We start from the raw sequence: 21,422 nt of genomic DNA, 5'->3' as shown, positions 1-21,422 counted from the left end.
GAAATCAAGTTTTTCAATGAGTGCAAGCGAACACAAACAAAACAAAAACTTGGAAAAAATTTTAAGTGGAAACTAAAAGCGCGTGGGAATAAAAATTTTTACTTGGCGATTTTTTATTTGGGCAGAAGAAATAAGCGAAAATGTCGATGTATTGATAAATATACACTTTTAACAGTTTTATTGATAATTAATTTTGATACAGTGGACTCATAAATAAGATATTATAAATATTACAAAATTTTGCAAAAACTTTTGCTTTCGTTGGACGTAGAAGAAAATCAAAGAGAAATATCGAAATAATTTTGAACCATGAACAGGGCATAGAAGTTTGCCACGATGTTTGTAACACCCACGACGGAGATCCTATAAGCTACATACATATATACATTATATAAATCATCAGCCTGTCTAGTTAAGCCTATCCGTCGGACTGTATATACGCTAACTAGTCTCTTAGTTTCTGAGATATGAACCCGCAATTTCGCACATATCCTTTTCTGACGAAAAAACTGCTCATTTGTCGAAACCACAGATGTCTGACAACTGTGCCATATAGTAGTACAAGGTTAGCTTAGATAAAGTTAGGTTGGTTGAGGTTGTAAAGTTGATTCAAAATCAATGAATCTCACTTGAATATCAATCCCGGCAACTTCGCCAGCAAAGGCTCAGCAATAAATATGAATGATTCCACTTCGTCTTCCTCCATAAAGTTTGGACAAAGAGAATCCGACAGAATATTTATACAATTGTGGTGAGATTGCCTTGGCTAAAAGCCAGTAGCACGAATGACGTCTTGCAGTTCACTCTGCGTCAGAAGGATGTCGCAGTCTCACAAGTTCTAGCTATTGACAAGCGGTTACCAAGATAACTAAAGTTCCAACTGTCCAACCTGAGATCGCAAGCAGACTTCGGAGAACTGAGTCAACTCTAATCGGTCCAAATTGGGAAAGGGTGTCCTCCCTATCCAGCTTATCGGCATCCAGAGATTCCACTGTGACCGGAAACTCAAGGGAGCCACCTCCTCTTAAAAGACGCTACAGTGGTTTGGTAGTCTGACTCCACCACCTATTCTTGCCCATAACTTCGTACCATTCGTGAAAAAGCTCAATGCACGCCTTCTCCAACGCTCAAAAAATCCATCGCAGTTGCAGGAGCCGAGAAAGAATCGTCAGGAGAAGATTCTGTGGTTTTGTGATTTAGGATGGAAGGTATGCAATCGAAGCGGCGGAGATTTTCAGTGTGTCCCCGCCCGGCGGTCTAATAGCAGACTTCGCCGCCAAGTACCAACCAGCTATCTCTACAGGTGCAACGTGTTGAATGGCATTAAGTGCCATTGTTGAGGTTGACCCCAGTGCACCATAGATGCCTATGAAAGTCATTCTTTGAACACGCTCCAGCTGCTTAGAGAGTGTAGTTCTATCAAGCACCTCCCACCAAACACTGAACCCATAAATAATTATAGGTTTAACTATGGTCTCATAGAAATTTCTCACTTTTGGTATGAAGCACCACCTTTTACCATTTGTTCCTCTACAACAGCATAAGCCGAGAGATTGTCTCCTTACTGTCTCCTCACTGTTTGGCTTCCCTAAGATGTTTGGCTTCCTGAGAGCTTTCTGCCAAGGATAAACCCCAAGTTCTTTACCCTGTCCACCGGCTGAAGAATAAATCCTCCCAACGAAGGGAGAGTAACATCAGGGATTTTGTATCTCTTTGTAAAAAAAACTAGCTCTGATTTATTTGGATTTATGTCTAGTCCATTACTCTCGGTCACGCTGTTTCGAATCTTCTACTTCCCTACATTATTTTCTTTAAAGTTGTCTTTATTATAAATTATCTTGGTGTTTGCTTTCTTAAAAGCACTTGAACACTTGCCCAACTCAAGCGTAACCACGTGACTTGCCTAAGTAGTGTACTTCTTAGTAAATATGTATGTAAAATAAGCTCGAACCGAATTTGGCGATATTGAAATCCGGTTTCGCGCATGCGCTCACTGACGAACGCACACCTGTCATGATTTCGATTGTAGTCCACTTGCTGTAGAGGTGTATTTTCTTCTTGATCAGCCATATAATACATACCGATCTGCCTGCCAATACCCACTTACCGTCACTTAGCCTTTGGATGTCTTGAACGCTTTCAGTGAGGCGTAAATTCAGCTATTCGACTGAGCTATATTTGGCAATGCGAGTACGCGCTTGAGCTACCAAGCGACAGCCATGAACAAGTCATTGGCATGCGAGCCCCCAACCGCGGTTTATAGGCAGTTGGTGGCGGCCCGAAAGAATTCACCAAACATGAATTTGCATAACTTAATTTGGTCACATTTAATGGCGATGGTTGCCGGCTTCAAGCAAACGTTCGTTGACTCTTTAATTAAGTAGCTTCGCAGAGTTATTGAGTAATCGCTTTTGACACTTGCATTTGTTTTGTGTCAGCAGTTTTTCAGCGCCCATTCGCGGGCAACAAGTTGGTGACACAGTCAACGCGACGGGGCAATTTTCAATCTGAAGTTTGTTATTAAGTTGACCACCTTTCACTTTTCGGCAATGTCACGTTTTAGCAAAATTTTCGTTAATTCTTCACTTTTGATTTTACTCTTTTCTTTTGTCGAATATTTTTAGCTTTTTTCGCTTTAAATTCGCTGATTAGACTAATTCGCAACTGTAGCGAGCGTTGGTCAGCGGCACGCTTAAAATTCTCAAATAAATTTGCAGCAGTTTTCGAAAGTGCTCTATAAATTTGTAATGAAATGAATTGAATTTCGGTAATCGACTTCCGAAGGGATCGTTGGGTGACAAATGAGCTCACGCTGCATGCCCTCGCGTTTTCACTGCAAGCGTAGATATATTTTGATTTTTTTTCATCTGCGATAAATTGCTCACATGCTTGGCATTTTGCATCTGGTCTTGCTGATTGAGTGCTTGCCACAGTGGCTATGTGCCACATCTGCAATTTGTTTTTACTTTAGGTACTATTTTTTTATACATACATATACTGAATTAAAGTGTAGTATATCTAGTAGATAATAGATATTTGATCCCTTTCGGCTAATAATAAAATATATTTTCTGAAGCTAGAGATACTAGTGTGTTTGGAGACACCACACCACATATTTCTTTTAGCAAAATTTATTTTCTAGTAAATATAATGTATATTTTTCAGCTTCAATCAATACGTTTAAGGCGTTACATGGGTTTCCTTGGATAAAAAAGAGACTGCTTCAACAATTTTTCATCTAAAAATGAAATGTTGTTTCAGAGCTGAGCTAACGCTGCTTTCTCTCTTCGCTTACTGTCCTCGTTTCAGATTCTATCTTCCAAATCCAGGATTGATTATACTCGCAGTGTTTCTTATATGCTCTACACCATAAAAAAATGCCTCCACAATTTCTGCTTTTTCCCTAACATTAGGGATTAGATTGTTATGTGAAGTCTTGCATAAGCTGACTTGGTTCTAGAACATATGGAAAAAATGGTATTCGCTCATATTCCTGTAATTCAGAATTTTGCGATTTTCTCTGACTCGCATTTTAGTCACTTCTGGTTTTGACTCACCGAATAGTGTCTCTATTCCTCACTCTCGCACTTACCCATCGTAATATAGTTTCACCAGCTTTGCCCTCAAGTTTCACACTCTTACAACAATATGGATCTATTTAAGAGTTAGTGAGAATTAAACAGATCAACGGTGAACCATGTTTATTTACTCTGTCTGTAAACTGCATTTCCTCTCTGCATTTACTCTCAGTAGGTTTTTCTTACTGTTGGTATTCAGCGAGTTGCATGTAAGGGGTTTAAGGGGTTTCATGGGTTCCCTCGGGTAAAAAACTGTTTTCAACAATTTTTTTCTCATATAAAAATGAAATTCTGAAATTTGTGGAAAAAAAATATTTAAAACCGACACCATTTGGGTGACCCATCGGAAAAAAGATGAGCCCGCGTTGGCAGGATAACTCCTTACAAGATCATCTAAAGTGAAAAAATACTTGTTTTGGTTGAGTTGTATCTCAAAGACCGGTGTAAAATTTCATAAAGACCCTTCGTTCAAGTCTTTAAAAATTGTATCTCAAAGGCCTTTGTAAAATTTCATGAAGATCTATTGAGTAGTTCTCGAGAAATCTTCCCAACACACTTCAAAAACACAGTTTCGAGAAAAACAGTTTAATGACGGCTCACTTAGCCTAGCTTGCCTTGAGCGCACAAGTTCTCAAGGTTCTATCTCCGAAACTTTTATTCGAATCAACTTGAAAATTTAAGACAATATTCTAGAGGTGTTGTAGAATGAATTTAATAAGACAAAAAAATGTTTTTGAAACCCGTAAAACCTAGTAACCCCTTAAGCATAAATACTACAGTATATCAGTTGTCTCTCTAGGTGCTTGTGAAATCAAAACCATTATATGCCTTCTCACTATATTTTCAGGATATTACTTACTACCTTAGTTATATTTCTTATTGCACCCAAAGTCTCTTTCAAGAGATTTGATATCCCATTATTAATAAAGCAAACTTACTAAATCGTATTATCTTCGTTATTGAACTGGGAAATATAATTCCCCACAGTGGTTTCGCACACCTTTCTCGGCTTCTCGTAAGTTGGCTGTTTCACTTTCCAAGCACGATTACATGCGAAACAAAAACAGCAAAGAGAGCGTGTTTTACTGTGCCGTGAGAAAATGTAAAAATTAAAAATTAATGATCTCTGCGATTAAGGGAATGTATGCGCTAAGTCAATGGCTATCAATACTGTGGTGGGCAGTACTTCTACTTGCGCCACAAACGCCACTTACTCACATTCTGACGCGTAACGCTGATAATGCACATGTACATAAGTATGTGATTATTCACTTACATAAGAGCACATACAACGTGCAACAATAAAAAGTGCTTTTACGGTTACCTATTCGGTTTAACGTAAACTATTTCCTGAGCGTTTTGGTTTTCTTACCGGAAATGTGTGATGCTGCGCACTTGGATATGTAGACACATAAGCAATTGTAGGTTTGTGGAATAAACTATTTGTGTTTCTTTTGCATTTATCTTTTAGGGTGTTTTACGATTATGTAACCGGTTTCATCTGGAGCTATTTACTTACAGACTCTCCCATATGAAGGATAATATTTTGATAGGTGTCTCTATTGAGTCCACAATAAACTCTCCATTTATATGTAAAAAAAATCAAAAATCTTTCCGGTTCCTTGACTCGGCAAAAATAATTTTAAAAAATTTAACCCACTAGTTTTCTTTCTTTCAAGTTTCATCAAAAACTTTTTCCCTACAGGGTACTCTTTCTTTCACTTCTGTATTCAATTACACCTGCCGTCACAGCACACATACAAAAACCGGAATACTTGAGCACGTACGAATAATTTAAACCATTAGCGTTCGTATACCTTCGAGGTTACCCGAAATTTGCTTTGTTGCTTGCGGCATGGAAAATATCGGAAAATTACAATTTATCGCCAATAAATTATTCACGTATGGCCAGCTGAACTTTTTCGCCGGCACAATCAGGAAATGTGTGCAACAATTTACACTATTTACTGTTAAATTTTGCAAAATGAAAATCAATCAGCCTTAATCGTAAATTTGCAAGTATTCTCAAGGTCGGCGTCTATATGCAATATAAAGTGGGAAGTCTTGAAAGTGTTCTTGAGAGCTTTGAAAAAGCTCTTGTATGCCTGAAAAGCTGCAGGTGCAGCCTATTGCGAATGTGCCCAGTAAATATGCTTGTCTCTGAATATTGAAATATTTTCATATATATTTCAGATGCTTCCTAAATTCGTTTTCTATTATAACACATTTCTTCGTCTTCTTTATTGGCGTAGATACCGCCTACTCGGTTATAGCCGAATTTGTAGTATCCCGCCAGTCGTTCTTTCTTTTCGCTGTTTGGCGCCAATTGGAGATCCCTAGATAGAGTGGAGTTCTTCCTATTCCTCTGCTTCCTCAAGCGGGTGCTGTGGCGAAGATTCTCAGAGTTGGAGTGTTTTTCGACGACATGATCTCGCCAACGTAGCTCATCGTTCCATCGACTGCGATATTCGTCGTTGCCAATGCGCAAAGCATCATAAATCTTCCGTAGAACCTTTTTCCCGAAAACTCATAACGCCGACTCATCAGATGTTATCATCGTCCATGTCTCTGCACCATATGGCAGGACGGAGATGATGAGTGACTTGTAGAATTTGGTCTTTATTCGTCGAGAGAGCAGTTCTAAACTCTTTCAGAAGCTCGAATTATTTGCTCCAGCAGTGATTGAAAGATAGCACCTTATGGGGTCGCTTTGTTTGAAAGCTCATTTGTTACCGAACGCATCGGAGAGATCCATCCCGAGACTGACGGAGCTTTTGGTACTGCTCAACATCAGCTTACGCAGCCGTGTGATTGCAGGTTCTCGATGTCGAACATTCCTTGTGTTTGCTTAAGTGCGTTTGTTGATTTATTCAGATATCTTATCTAAAATTGAAAATTTAAAATTTTCCCACTCTCGGGATATAGTCCATTCAGACAAAAAATTTTCCCTGTTTAAAAGCGAAACATTCCACGTGAAGTTCAGTCTTTTTTTTATATTTTGATGCCTATTTATTTTTCTTCATAGCCCTCGGCTCCCTTATGCCAGTTCCGCTTTCACTGTCATCATTTTTTGTGGCTCATCAATTTCAATTTTCATATCATCGCCAGCGTTGCTTTGTGGCTAACTCTCGACGGAGCGTTATGCGTTAACCATTCTTCTCTCCGTATAAGCTTATTACCATACGCCACACTTAAACACATACACATACATATATTTACACTTCGCTCTGCTTTCCCTGCTCAATCGCTGCGGTTCCCTTGTGTTCACGAATCGATTATGAATTATTTGATTTACAACAATGACTTATGAGACCCTCCGCTGATGATATACTCGCAGTTGCGAAAATATTTAAACGCAAGACATCCTCGTCATACTTTGCGTTGCGTACGTTATGAAGCTGCGGCAAGTTTTTTTCAGCTTTCTGTTTGCTAAAAGTCAGCGCAAGTCACCGTGATGTCACTGGCCAATATTCTGGGGCATACACGTACATACAGACATATTTACGTACTTGGTCGCAGAGCCTTTGTGTACTTTGCGTTTGAGTTGGCTTTGTCGAGCATAGAAAAATGATAAATTGTTTTTCATATTCGTGCTGTGGTTTTCCAATTTTCATAAATGGCTTTTATTTAATTTTTAGATTTTTTTCCGCTATTCCAAAGGCGGAAGTGGCAAAGGGAATTTGTCTAAAGCAGACATTTTTAGAGAAATATATTTTGCATATATTGACTTGTAACATAAATTATGCAGTCAAATAATGCGAAATTAATAATGCAAAGTTATGAAAAGTTGATTTATTTCTATGAGGCAACAATGTGAGTGCTTTGCTTGGATAAATCATACCCTTATGGATGTTATAAGGGTTAACAGATTATGAATGTGTTCTAATGATAAATGCTTATATGTGGAAGGGATATTGTATGGCAATAAATATTAGATATAAAAAAATACAAAATAAGAGTCACTTACTCAATATCTGGTTAGCAACCAGTTAAGTTCTGGTTAGCAACCAGTTAAGTTCTGGTTAAAAAAAGGTTATTTACAGAAAGAAGGAGCCTTGGTTAGGTTAACCAGAATTTAAGTGGTAGTTGGCTGCTGACCAGCCATGGAGAAAAAGCCCCTAAATATATATAACTCTTGTCATCTAAACTTGGCTTTCGAGTCCAGCGTCCACCTAACGAGTTTCTCAAAACTTTAATAAAATTAAATTCTGCTGTAAATTTTCTCTAACATCTCGCGTTTTATTTTCTTGTCTTATTATTGTATGAAATTTATTTCGAAAATATTTTACTTTATCCTTTATTCTAATCAATGCCGTTTCTCTTTTCAGGTAAGTGTTTTTATCGAGGAGAAAGAAAACGTAAGTGTCACAAGTTCTATATATTAGAAAAGCAATAAAATCGTTCCAAATTTAGTTCACATATGCTAGAGTTTTTCACTTTGTAAATTAAGCTTATGATACATATTAGTCAAGTCAACCATCACCTTAACCATCCTGTAGGTTCCTCAGGTACAGATGCCAAGTCTAGAACCATAATCACGCACTTTTCAAATATCCTATTCTAGGAGAACGATTATGACTACTACGGCTATTTAAGTAGCTTATTGCACAATTAGTGACCCGTAGTGCCTCTACATGAATGACATTACTGAGGCAACTAGTACATTTGCGGAAGAAACATGGGTTGATACCTTGGAAGAAAGATTTTGGTGTGTGAGAAAATATAATATTACTTTTCTAAATCGAACGGTCTCGTATTAGATATTACAGAATGTGGTAACGTGGTTCTTTTAACAGCAGATTCTTCGAATGATTTTCTATAAAACCCAAACGAATATTTATCCGAAGATACTTCATTTCGTCAAATAACTATAGTATTAAAGTTTTTGACAGTTTCGTATTCTTACTTTTGTTGTAACCGTTGGACAGATGAATTCATTAGCTTGTGACGTCACGAACGAAAGAAGGGATCTGCTTTGTTTGCAATTATGTATTGGCGAAAAAGTCTTTTCGTATTTCTAATCAAACTTCAACTTATTGTTTTTTATATTTATAATGAACTTTAGTGAACCAAATATGTACCATTTTGGTCGACCAAGTTTAGCCATTTTTCTGCAAATGGAATAATGATTCCATTAGTGTAAAACTTTTCTGGTTTCTCGGCGAAAAACTGCGACAAGCATCAAAACCTCCCAGCCAAGCTCTCCCAGTGTTTGCCGAATCATCAAAGATGTGTGTGGTCTAGCGTTGTCCTGATGGAAGCGAAGCCCTTTCTGTTGATCAGTTCTAGCCGTTTTTTTCGATTGCTTGCTTCAATCTCATCAGCTGTTGACAGTAAAATGTAGAAGGAGTGGTTGATTCTTTTCCAATCCCACCAAACACTTTGCATAACCTTTCGAGGCGTCAATCCTGGCTTTGCGACCAGTTGTTGAGCTTCGCCACGCTTGGTCCATGCTCTTTATCGCACATTATTGTCGCATTTGATCCACTATTTACCTCCTCTTACGATTCGCTTCAGAAATGGTTTGATTTCATTTCAGTTCAGGAAAGAATCGCAGATGTTAATTAAATTCTGTTAAATTCTATTAATTTTTTCCCAGACAATTCATGTGGTAGCCAAATATCGCGCTTCTTTTTGTAGCCAGCATTATTTGAATGCTTCCTTACCTGTAGTCTTGTCTCTTAGTCATAATTGGGTCGCAGTTGTCTCTATCATCCTAGACCGTATGTTTGAGACTGTCTTGGCGTTGACTTTGAGCAGCCTTTGAAACAATTGTTTGATTAAAAATTTTCTCTTCATTCCAATTTTTCGTTACTTTACTACATATAGCACCGTTCGAAAATAGCTGAGTCTCTCAGATCATTACACCATTCACCTCTTAATTATAAGTTAACCTTTTACCACATCAAACTTTTATGGCATACTCTACTCTGAACACCTCGGCTATTTCGGTTGGAATATCAGACGTAGTATACCATATATCAAACACCGTTTACCTTGTAAAGAAGTTCTCGGTCAAGGTTTTCCTGCTGGGTATACGCATAGCCTTAAAGACCCTTTAAGATTGAATGACACAATGACCTTTTCGGTTGTAACACTTGCAACATTTCATGACAATCAACAATGACTTTGCAGAATACTCTCACCCATACATGCAACAACGTATTACACTTGTAGTGGCAAAGCCACAACAGATTCGCCGAAGACTGCTAACAAGCTTGGTGCTCTATATTCCATGGACACACGTATGTATGTATGTGCGTATGAATGTGAGTGCTTGAGATATTTTATTGGATTAATCGACTGCTAATAGTTTACTGAGTAAAACTACCACTGACGATATTGCTGCCGTTATAGTTGTTGCTGTGCGAGTGGTGGGTGTGGTGGAGGTGGTGGCTTTATGCCTGCTACCAGTGGCGCTTTTGGCGGCCTTTGGCTGCCGTTTTGGGTGTCACTACTACAATTCATTGGCTTAATGCGTCACTGAGCACACACACACACTCGACCATATATCCACACACATACGTACAAACAAATGTATATGTGCAGAGCCTTGCGTTTGTGTGCTAGCTGTGGGCGATTGATTAATCGCTTCTCTATCGTTGAGCAATTAAGCTCTTTCTCAATGTCAACAATATCGAATAGACTTTCAATGTCAGTCACACAGCCCAAGAACGAATGCTGCCATTCACACGAACATTTATACATACAGACAAATAGACATATACTTATGCTTCTTCATTTGGCCTCACAATCACAGATCGATTCATTCGTTTCTTAGCAGGCTTACGCTCTTTCAACTTACAATTGAGTGTCCAACAAGGCGTGCAAGTGTGCAACGACAAAAAGTCATGTTCAAAGGGTATTTTCTCTATATTTTTATATACATATTTCTTTTTTAGGTTCATGAGTGTGAGCAGTGGGTACTAAAGACACTTTAATGTGGAAAGGAATTGCTGAAGTTAAAAAAATAAGATTAAATTAAATTTAGAAAAATCATTTAAGACTCATACGTGTAGATAGATGACGGATAAAGCAGGTGTTCAAGACGGAAATTACTATTCTGATAATAGTTCCGTTTACAGTACAAAGTCAATATTCTTTAAACAATAATGAGTGCTCCTGTTGGGAGTCAGTTTCACTAAGAACATATTCTCTCCTTGTAAGACGTGGGTTTGGAACCTTTTTTTGCCAAATATATTGTCGTATTTGCTTTGTCTGATTTCGTACGGTCCAGATTAAACTATATCTTATTACCTCACGTCTGTCTTTTTACCTTACATAGAAGGCCTTTAGCAACGATTTTATTTTGTGTTCTCTGTCTTTAAAAATACAACTTACTCTGGACACAAAATCTTTGATATACAAAATCCCCAAACTACCGAAAGTAGTTCGACTGTGGACACACCGGGATCAGGTTTATTTTTTGAGGCCCGTCCGAAGGTCGGCAGTGCAGAAAGGAGTTCGAAAAATAATATATTATTTATCTGTATTTGTAAAATAATATTTGACATATATCCCATATGATCAAATCGCTTTTGGTGCAGGAGTGTATGGAATGGCTGAACAGTCTTTCAGATCGTATCCAAGTACATCTTATCTAGGTCACAAAAGTCATAGCTAGGAATGAAATGGCTCGTGTGCTCGCTCGCTTCGCAGCATTCACCAACATACATAGTAGAACCCGAACCTTTCATACCATTATAGAGCTGCTCAGCAAGGATGAAGGAGTAGACAGGGAGGTTTATTGACAACAACTCCAAAACATGCGACATGCCAAGTGGCTAATGGGTGGTTACAACCTTAAGAGCTAATCAACCTCACAAGGGACAAATTCCGACTATTTTTCACCTACTACACTGACCGTTGTAAGCTCAAGAAGCACTTATATAACCAGGGCCTAGCTTCTTGTGTGAAATTCTGGTTCTGCGACATGGAGCCTGAAACAGCAGAACATTTGTTAAGTGACTGCGCAGCAGCCAGTAGGTGCAGGATAAAGACTCTTGGATCCATGTTTCCAAATAGGGATCACATCGCATCTAGAAGTATATTGAAACTTATTAATGCCGAAAAGTGAGTCGTTGTGACTTAGGAAAAGGCACAAGAAACCTTTGGTCGTGGGGCAATCCTTATTTACCATATTTATCTTATCTGATATAATATCCCATATGCATGAAAGAAGTTCAAGCCTAGCCTCTTAGATTGGCAGGTAAGAAATATTATTCACTATCGTCGGTTTTTAAAGCTTGTTGAGTATCAGAATTGTTCTCTTGAGTTCAAATATTGGCAAAAAGTCATTTTACGACTGCCAGATAGCTCCAAATCGTTTTTACTGTTACCTACATATGAATAAAGTAGGGTTCGTCAAATCTTCTACAATGTACATACATATATGATGGATACAGTACTTCGAAGAAGAAATCTAAATTGCTCATAAAAGAGAATATTTCAGAGAAGAAATCTCAAAGGCTCGAAGAATAGAACATTACGAAGATGAAATCCCAAACGCTCGCAGCACTGAACGCAATATTGATTATTTGATGTTCATTTTTCGCTCTGAAAAGAGTGAGCACCCGCTCGGCTTGATTGTCTCTTAATGATATGCATGTTATTTTTCAGGGCCTCTGCTATTGCTAATAACCATGTGCCAACATCAAGTCCGACCGCTAGCCAATTGTGCGCAGTGCATCCCTCCATACTCGGGCAAACTGTGTTGCAAGCGCTGCACGCTCACTGATGCTATCGTCTGCACTTATTAGAAATTATAAAGTGATGTTCTCGCTAAATTAGCGCGCAATTGCCTGTTGAGAACGGTATATTACGTGCACCACGCCCTAAAATCCGCGCCTGCATGCAAACTGATGGCGCTGCCGAAGGGAATAGCGGTGATTTGGCACGGTGTCACACGCTTGAGCGCTGTCGATTAGAGATTTGAGTGTGGAGAAAGGCGTAAAAGTGTTGTCGTTTGTAGAGAAGATAGTGTTTATTTGTGTGGTTATAAATTACTTTTAAAAATCATTAATGGGGTTTCAAGTGATTTTGCCTTATACTTAAAAAAAAAATAGCAAAAATTACCTTTTAAGTCTATTAAAACCAAAAATCATTCAAATAGAATAGCCTGACACTGAGATGGCGTGAATGGGACCAGCTTGTATGTAGCTCGCCATGCGCTAATAAACATGTAAAACCTTAAATTAATTAAAATCGAAAAAATCGGCACACAATTATTTTTCGCTATTCGTTTTTGCTACGCTTTCTGCAGACTGTGCACTGCTTCCAAATCAAAAATAATAAATAAATGGTGTTTGTCATTCATTTCGTCAATTTATGGCCGCAGCCGCTCAGTCAACCGCCAATACGTTAATGGGCAGCTCATTTTTCATACCAAGGCATACACAAACACACATCATAAATTGAGTTTCGCCTGCAAAAACAAAAATAAATAAAAAAATAAACTAAAAAAGAAATTTCGAAAAAAATATTTCCGACATAGTAACTCAATTCCGCGGCGCGTCAAGTATGGCTGCCAAGCGGCAAGCAGGCATGCCGCTAAATGGTTTATGAAGATGGAGGGCGCGTGAAAAGTTATGTGCGCCGCGAGTGCCGAAGAAATGTGGAAAACGCAAGCAAAAGCTGCCAAACGCAGCTCTTCAATCATTTCGATCAAAAACCTAAGCAGCGCGTAGCGTTCTGCGGGCGCACAGCATGACGTTGTGGCGCTGATGCACCGCTGCCACGCTTGCACGCTGCAACTGCCGCATGACCGACAACCGACAGGCAACAACCAACAGCCAACTATGAAGCATTGCTAAATTATTTAATTTACCGCAAGAAAACTATAAATTAAGGTCGCAGGGGAGGCAGCCGCTGCGAGGTGGCGCGGCGTGGCTGCTGTTTTGCGCTACTTTAGCCGCTGTGTGGCACGAGTGAGTGGCTTGTTGGTTAGTTGCATGTGGCAGCGTGCTTGTTGCCAAAACGTTGACGCTGCAAAGCAGCGTTAAAACATAATTTTTATTATGAAGTGATTGTTTTAATGATGTGCCATGCCACGTCTCTAATGATTTGCTATTTTATCTAACATCGACGCACAGTGTGCTGTTTCGCAAGTTTGTGAGGTGGTTTAATATTATTGGAGACTTAGGCATTATATATTTTTTGTGCTTTTGTACTATGTGAAATTAGAAATGATTTTGCAATAATAAAATGTATGTAGGACCCTATTCTTATGTTGTTTGAACATTATTGGGTTACCGAAAGCTCTCGATTAAAATACTGTATAGGTTTTTATACAAAAATTGTTTGACTCACAATTGCTTTGACCATATTTTTGTATTCTTCTTTTTTATTGGCGTAGACACCACATACTTGGTTATAGCAAAGTTTACAACAGCGCGCCAGTCGTTTCTTCTTTTCGCAATTTGGCGCCATTTTGAGATACCAAGTGCAGTTAGGTCCTTCTCCACCTCATCTCTCCAACGGAGTGAAATTTTTCGTATTCCTCTGCTTCCCTTGACGGTTACTGCGTCGAATACTTTCAGAGGTGGAGTGTTTTCATCAATTCGGACGACATGACTTAGTCAACGTATGTAGCTGTTGTTTCTTAATTCGCTGAACTATGTCAATGTCTTCGTATATCTAGTACAGCTCATCGTTCCATCGACTGCGGTATTCCGTTGCCAATGCGCAAAGGACCATAAATCTTCCGTAGAAACTTTCTCTCGAAAATTCGTTGTGTCGACATATCTGATGTTGTCATCGTCCATGTTTCTGCACCATATAGCAGGACAGGAATAATGAGTGAGTTTGGTCTTTGTTAGTCGGGAGAGAACTTTACTTCTCAATTGCCTACTCATTCCGAAGTAATTCCCGTTGGCAAGAGTTATCCTGTTTTGGATTTTAAGCCTAACATTGTAGTTGTTGTTTTACCACTCGTTCCAAGATAGACTAAATTATCTACGACTTCGAAGTTATGACTGTCAACAGTGACTTGTGATATGAGCCTAGTCGCGATTGCGACGACTGGATAACAGGAGATATTTCGTCTTGCCCTCGTTCACTACAAGACCCCTTTGCTTGATGTTAAGGCCAACGATATCGATGCCATCGGCGATCGACAGCAGCTGTACATCTTAAGAGAAGATTGTACCTGCTCTATTAAATTTTGCAGTTCGAATTATTTTCTCCAGCAGTAGATTGACGAAGTCGCACGATAGGGGGTCAGCATGTCTGAAACCTCGTTTGGTTTCAAACGGCTCGGAGAGATCCTTCCCGATCCTGACGGAGCTTTTAGTGTTGCTCAATGTCAGTTTACACAGTCGTATTAGTTTTACGGGGGTACCTATGTATGCATGTTCCCATCTTATTTTCAAGGTCTTTCCCAAGATTTGACGCATGGTGAAAATCTGGTTGGCCGTTGATTTTTCAGGCCTAAATGCACACTGGTAAGTTCCAATCACTTTGCTGACGGTTGGCTTCAGTCTTTCACACAATACTCTCGATAGAACCTTATATTCGATGTTTAGGAGACTTATCTCACGGTAGTTACCGCAGACTGTGGGGTCTCCCTTTTTGTGGATTGGGCTGAGCACACTTAAATTCCAATCGTCGAGCATGCTTTCGTCCGACCATAAAAAAGCAGATCCATGCTTCATATCAGTTCTTCGCCGCCATATTTGAATAGCTCGGCCGGAAATCCATCGGTTCCAGACGATTTGTTGTTTTTCAGACGAATAATTGGTATTCGAATTTCTTCATGGTCGAGCGATGCAACGTCTGCTCTGTCGCCATCGATTGAGGAATCCGGTTCGCCAGCTCCAGGTGCTTTTACTGCTAGGCTTGTGAAGTGTTTCCTTCATATATTTTCCTCAAACTTTTGTTATATTAGTTTTCTTTTCCAACCGGTTTCATCCCACTGTTACTTTTTCACTTTTTATCATTAGCAAGGTCTGCAGACCTGGTCTGTATACTAAATTTTTGTGTAAGTGCTACATATTTATAATAGATTTAAAAAAATAATATACTAGAAATTATGAAAATATTTTGATCAACGATTTCGTCACTTTTGCCACACTGTGCACCGCATTCTGTATAAAATTAGCTGCAGCGCAGTGAGCGCATCACCTCAACTTGAATGTAGCGTTATGCTACGCCATCGTTAATTCTACACCCGTATGCAACATACATCATTCCGCCTAAATATTTGGCCACTGTGGCGGGCGTAATTATTTTTCGGCTTGTTGCAGCTTTCATTCAAATGCGGCTGTGACGGCCGCCGGGCAAGACGAAATGCTGGCACTGTGGCGTCCAATTTTGTCGAATATGTAATATACAAATATATCCGCATCTTGTGCATGTGTGGGTGTGAGCCCGAAACACGCGCTCCCCAGCGCACTGGACCCGGTCCAGCTGCCCCAGCTGCAGCGCACCCATTGCAATAACGGCGCGGCCGGCCATTGGAGTCAATTTACAACGTACGCCTCTGTAATTTGCGCCACCGACATTGTTGCTGCTGTTGTTGTTGTTTAGAATGTACAATTTCATTTGTACACGCTTTATATGCAATTTATTTATATTTAAATATGCTTTTCTCAGTCGCAGCTGGTTGTTGTTGGTCGTGAGTGTCTTGTTGAATGTGCGAAAAGTGTTGCAATAAATTTATATTATTTTGAGAAAAATTTCTAAAGTAGTTAATTTCATTGTTGCTGCTATGCGCAACGCCCCCAACCTCGTCGGCCGTCGTCGTTCCGCCTCGCGTCGTCTTGTGTGCACCGCTCATTTGCTTTTGTTGTGCTCGCGTTCGTTAAGTGTGTTTATTAATTTATGTTAAATACACTTTTGTTAGCTTAATGTTGTTTATTATTTTTAAATGCAACGGTTGCCGCGCGACTGTGGCGAGATGCCGGCGCGCTGTGGCGAGATGCCGGCGCGCTGTGGCAGTTGAAGTGTCGCCGAGCTGTTTTGCTTGTGTCGCGAATTGCGATTTCAATTATTTTCATTTCAAATGCGCACTCGATTAAATGTTCTAACGGTATGTTAACAGAATTTATGGCCATCTGAATTTCTCCTCATACACTTTAATAGCGCACGTGATTTATGACCGCCGTTCAATTCAGTTGAATTCTAGACAAAATGTAGTATTTTGAAAACTATTTTCTCAGTCCTGCACCTGGGCGATAGCTGGGGAATATTTCATTCCTTATTTGTGTTAAAAGTATTTTTAGATGTAATTTAGCTGCGTATTAAATCAACATTGTAATCCAATTTGGTGTAGTAAAGGTGGAATGAATATAAGGACTTAATGAGGTGTATATTTGGAGCCTAATGTTTCTTCGTACTAACTATTGACCCTTATGAGAGGTGTAAGGTCTCTCGAGAAAAATCCTTTTTCTACTTTTTAAACTTTCCTCATTGTAGTTTCCATTCAAAATATCTCACTTCTCTGGTCCTTCATTTAAACTAATTCTTTTTGACCCTACTGAACTGCGCCATTATTGGTATATCATTATATCTACATACAAATGTATACCATGGCATCATTGCGAGGTAGGTTGTCTGCGTTCTCTCCACAGCGACACGACAGTCCTCATCGTACCAGCTGTTCCTTCGACCTTAAAAAAAACCAATGGGTTCACTTGCAGCCGGACGTAAGGAGCTTTGATATGCCGTCCCACAGTCGAGTTGCTGATGAGTACTCTCAGACATAGTACCTTCCCTGTGTTTGTTAACGTACGTGCTTTGCTGTACAGAGGCAAGTGCGTATCTTCGCAACAACAAGATAGTGGTCCGATTCGATGTTAGAATCTCGGAGTCTACGCACGTCTAAAACGTGTCTTCCCTCTAACACAACATGATCTATCTGGTGGGTGGCTTTTAGAACCGGCGACAGTCAATTAGCTTTGATGAATTTTCTCGTGCTGAAATCTAATACTACAAATATAGACAACCATATTTCGTGCCCCGGTGAAGTCGATCAGCCTTAACCCATTTGGAGAGGTTTCGCCACTGAGGCTGACTTTTCCGACTGTTGTTTCAAAAATGCCTTCTCTGCCCAACCTGTCGTTAATATCGTCAAGCACAATTTTGACATCGTGGCGGGGGGCAGTTGTCATAAGCTTGATCTAGCCGCTCACAAAAAAAGGCATCTTTGTTCATATCGTCCTCATCCGTCGTGGCGTATAGGCGAATCAGTGTTATGTTGAATTTTTACTTTGATGCGGACTTTAGCTAGACGCTCATCCACCGGGGTGAATGCCAGGCCTCGGCGACGGAGTCTCTTCAGAGTCGTGTCACGAAACGCACACCGAATTTGTGCGCCTTTATATGACCCCTAGAGTAAATGTGACAAGGACCAATTCGTCGTCGTCCTTAACCCGTCCAACGCATTTCTGGGACGGCGGTGACGTCAGCCTTTACTTTTACGCGGACATCAAACAGCTGGGTATCAGCACCTTTCCAATTTAAGGGGCGGGCATTACAGGTGCATGCCCTTACATCATAGTCCTTATTGAGTTTGCTGTGTCCATCATCAAAAGTGAGGTATTTCTTCCGAAGCTGTTGTTTCTTTTTCATTGGGAGTGGTTCCTACGTGGCGGGTCTCAAACCCAGCGCACAACCTCGCTAGGCGAGTAGTATAAAGCTTTATAGCAAGCCGCTTGTTTCAAGACCGTCGCCCGCTCGCAGCCGCACCTCTGATGAACACACGTTGCAATTAGGCTTCAGTGAAACCTTAAACCAAACATATTAGAGTGGCTTCTCTGAAGCTTCCTCTCAATGAGCCGTGACCCCAGGCGACACACGGATTGGCTGGCGCATCAAAAACAAGGGTTACACACGTTTCCAGGGTGCGCGGCGAGGACGCTACAGTAAGAATTGGGTGTAGTCCTTCAACTGTTCAACTGTAACTGCTTACCCAGAAGCATAACTATACATGCACCATTATTAGATTATGACTAATAACAATTAAGTTGGCCTAAGAGAAATCCGATAATGAAAGATTAATTAAAGCAATAATAAAGGAATTGTATCGTTATGGAAGTCTATTCAATCTTAGGTTCAGTCTAGGGGTTCTTACTGGACACGGTCCAAAAAGTTTTCATGCGGTAAGGCCAAATATATTGTGAGACACAAATTGTAAAAGTTTTAGGAAAAAAGGTGATATAGAATTTTCTCCACCATTGTCCAGCCTTTGTAAGATTGAGGTTGGAACAATTCGTCATTTTTATCTTCGCCGAAATATTTTGAGTGCCTCAGCGCTATTGATATATGTATGCAAATATATAATTTTATCGATAGGCTCTAGTAAATTTTTTTTAAATGTGGAAAGTACAGAGAATTGAAAATCAGTTCTATAATTGGTCCCTGAAGAGTGTAATATGGAAATAGATATCAACTGGCATTGCCTCAGTTCCTATCTGAACAAAAAGTCCGGTCGTAAATTAAGCTTCTATAGGATTATAGGTTTGCTTTGCTGAAAAAGTTATATTTTCGACTGAAAATGTTCAATCAATTAGGTTTCGTTAAAACTAACCCATTCACCGGTTAGTCGTCTAAGTAAGTTGTTCTCGTAGAGTAAAAACTTTGTTCATATTGAGTCAAACTCTATTCCCTTTAATTTTATCGCATATCAAGAATCTTTGAAAACTTTAAAGTGCATTAAATATTCTATATCGTTTCTGGCACTTACACCAAAACCAAAATAGATAAATTGCTTGTAAATATTATGCCATTAACGTGATTTCGTTCATTTTATTTGTTCTAAAAACATTGGCGGCCATAAACTGTTCATAAAATATACGACGCCACCGCAAGCACGTCGCCGACGCGTCATTTTCTCCATGCGCCAGCGAGTTAAGGCGAAAACAAGAATCAAAAAGAGATATTCAAGCAATGTCAACACACTCATTTGAGCTTTACTAATTGCGATAATTAAATAAAGATGACTTTATTGCTAGAAAATGTGCGACGTGTTGGTGCAACAAAAGCAAAACCAACAGAAACACAACCGCCGGCGACGCCGACGCTGCTCTCAACAAGCTTAAGAGCGCAGTGAGGCGATAATGTGGAACCGTTTTGATGTGGTGATCGTCGAGCGCATTCGCTGAAGATCACCAAACCGCAATTTCATGTGCATACATAAGCACACAAGTACTTCCATTGAACACTTTTGTGGCAATTGAGTTTAATAAATAGTGAAATGGATCCGCATTATTAAAGGCAAACAGCTGCGGCACACAGTTTCGCAAGACGAGCTGGGGCCACGTGGCTGTGTGTGTGCGCATGCAGCAAGTGTGATTGTCATAAAATCCAGAAATGCGCGCTTTCAGAAAATGTGCTCAACTAGCCACATGTGTTTTTCTATGAAATCATGCGGCTGGTTGCAAGCGATGGCTAGTGGCATGCCACACCAAACCTCGTGCTTCCAGCGGAGTGGAGAAATTTCTCATGTGCGTGCTCACTATGTCAGTTGGTTACTATGCAATAGAGCTGCCTCCAATGCGTGATCTGTGTAAGCGTGTTCGTGAAACGAAATAATTTTCCATAAACCGTGTCGTCGGCGGTCAATTAGATGCAACAACAAGGCAAAGACGAGCTGGCAATCGTGTGTTTATGTGAAAACTCAAAATCATCATTATCAAAAGACAGTTTTGCTTTTTAAGTATGCCATTATTTATTTGCTTTTACTTCGACTTTAGAATCTCTTTGATTTCTGTTCTTCGCTTGCGAATCTGTTCAACTTTGATCTCTGCATGTTTCACGCCAATATTTCATGTCATACTTTTCAGCTCGTGAAGTTTTAGATCTTCTGGGCAATTGTGTATTTTTATCTGCCATTGTGGCATGGTCTTTTTTTCTGACACTGATGTATTAACAAAGCAGTGAGTTTCAACAGTAGAGATAGCTAGAAAATAAGTATGTACATAGGTTGAGAGGTATGAAAGAGCTACAAGTGCATATAACCCATTGTGGTTTTTGGTAGATATTATAATAAAGATCGTTTTGTCGGTAGATTTGACTGAACGATCTGAATAAAGTTCTTGTATGGAAAGCTCTTTTATTTGAAGTTGTAGCTTCATGAAATTTGACATTGTCTAGTTCATCTCCGATGAAATTGTTCAGTTGAAGTGACTACTCCATAGGGCCACAATGACCATATTCATAAACTGGTTGAAGGAGTACAGACTTCCGACAGTCAATAGCCCTAAGATTTTAGGTGTGACACTGGACATTGTCAAATGATTGAGCCGCAACAAAATCCTCAAGTTGTTAGTCGGCAGCAAATGGCGAAAAGACAAAGAAATGTTGCGGGCAACATACAAGGCAATCGGTCGGGAAGCCCTTAACTACGCCGCACCAACGTAGTCACCTGGATGCAGTCAAAAGCAGACGAGGAAGCTTCAGACGTGTCTGAACACTGCACTTCGAACTAAAACGGGGTGCCTCCTGATGTCTTCATCTGCACTGTGAGGCCTGTACTCCCAGTTTTATGTTAATGAGCATAATGAACTCCTTTCCAAGCTGTTTCTACTGGGGTCTTTTGTAGAAATCATCCCCACAGTTAGTTGCTTGAAGCGGAACCGCCTCCTAGGAGCATCAAGAGACCCTTCCTTAACTACGTCGACGACATAAGACAAAGCGCCGAACAGATTTCGGACGTAACTAACTTTAGACATGTATTTATTGACCACCATAAACACCTTCACCAATTCCATCTCTGTGAATAGGATACTTGGAGTTAAACCACGACCCATAGTAGACGATGAGCTCGAGTTGCCACGTGAATCGAGAGTGGCCCTTATGCAGCTCCGTTGTGGATACTGTTGCAGTAGTACTGTACTGTACTTGTAC

At 39.8% G+C, this 21,422-nt stretch overlaps 1 protein-coding gene across 5 annotated transcripts in view; it reads left to right on the top strand.

The window, feature by feature from the left end:
• The window catches only part of LOC120766250 (polypyrimidine tract-binding protein 1), a 420,921-nt gene that overhangs the window by 47,824 nt on the left and 351,675 nt on the right, over positions 1–21,422 (top strand). For 3 of the 5 annotated variants that reach the window (XM_040091634.1, XM_040091637.1, XM_040091633.1), the window contains one exon: positions 7,907–7,936. The exons of the other annotated variants lie outside the window; for them this stretch is intronic. Coding sequence is in view for 2 of the 3 variants with exons in the window: in XM_040091637.1 (XP_039947571.1) it covers positions 7,907–7,936 (30 nt within the window). In the remaining variant the exon portion in view is untranslated. The remainder of the gene's footprint in view (positions 1–7,906; positions 7,937–21,422) is intronic. 5 annotated transcript variants of the gene reach the window in all.

Source organism: Bactrocera tryoni, chromosome 1 (genome assembly GCF_016617805.1).
Source record: "Bactrocera tryoni isolate S06 chromosome 1, CSIRO_BtryS06_freeze2, whole genome shotgun sequence".
NCBI lineage: Eukaryota > Metazoa > Arthropoda > Insecta > Diptera > Tephritidae > Bactrocera > Bactrocera tryoni.
This window is presented reverse-complemented; position numbering and strand designations above follow the sequence as displayed.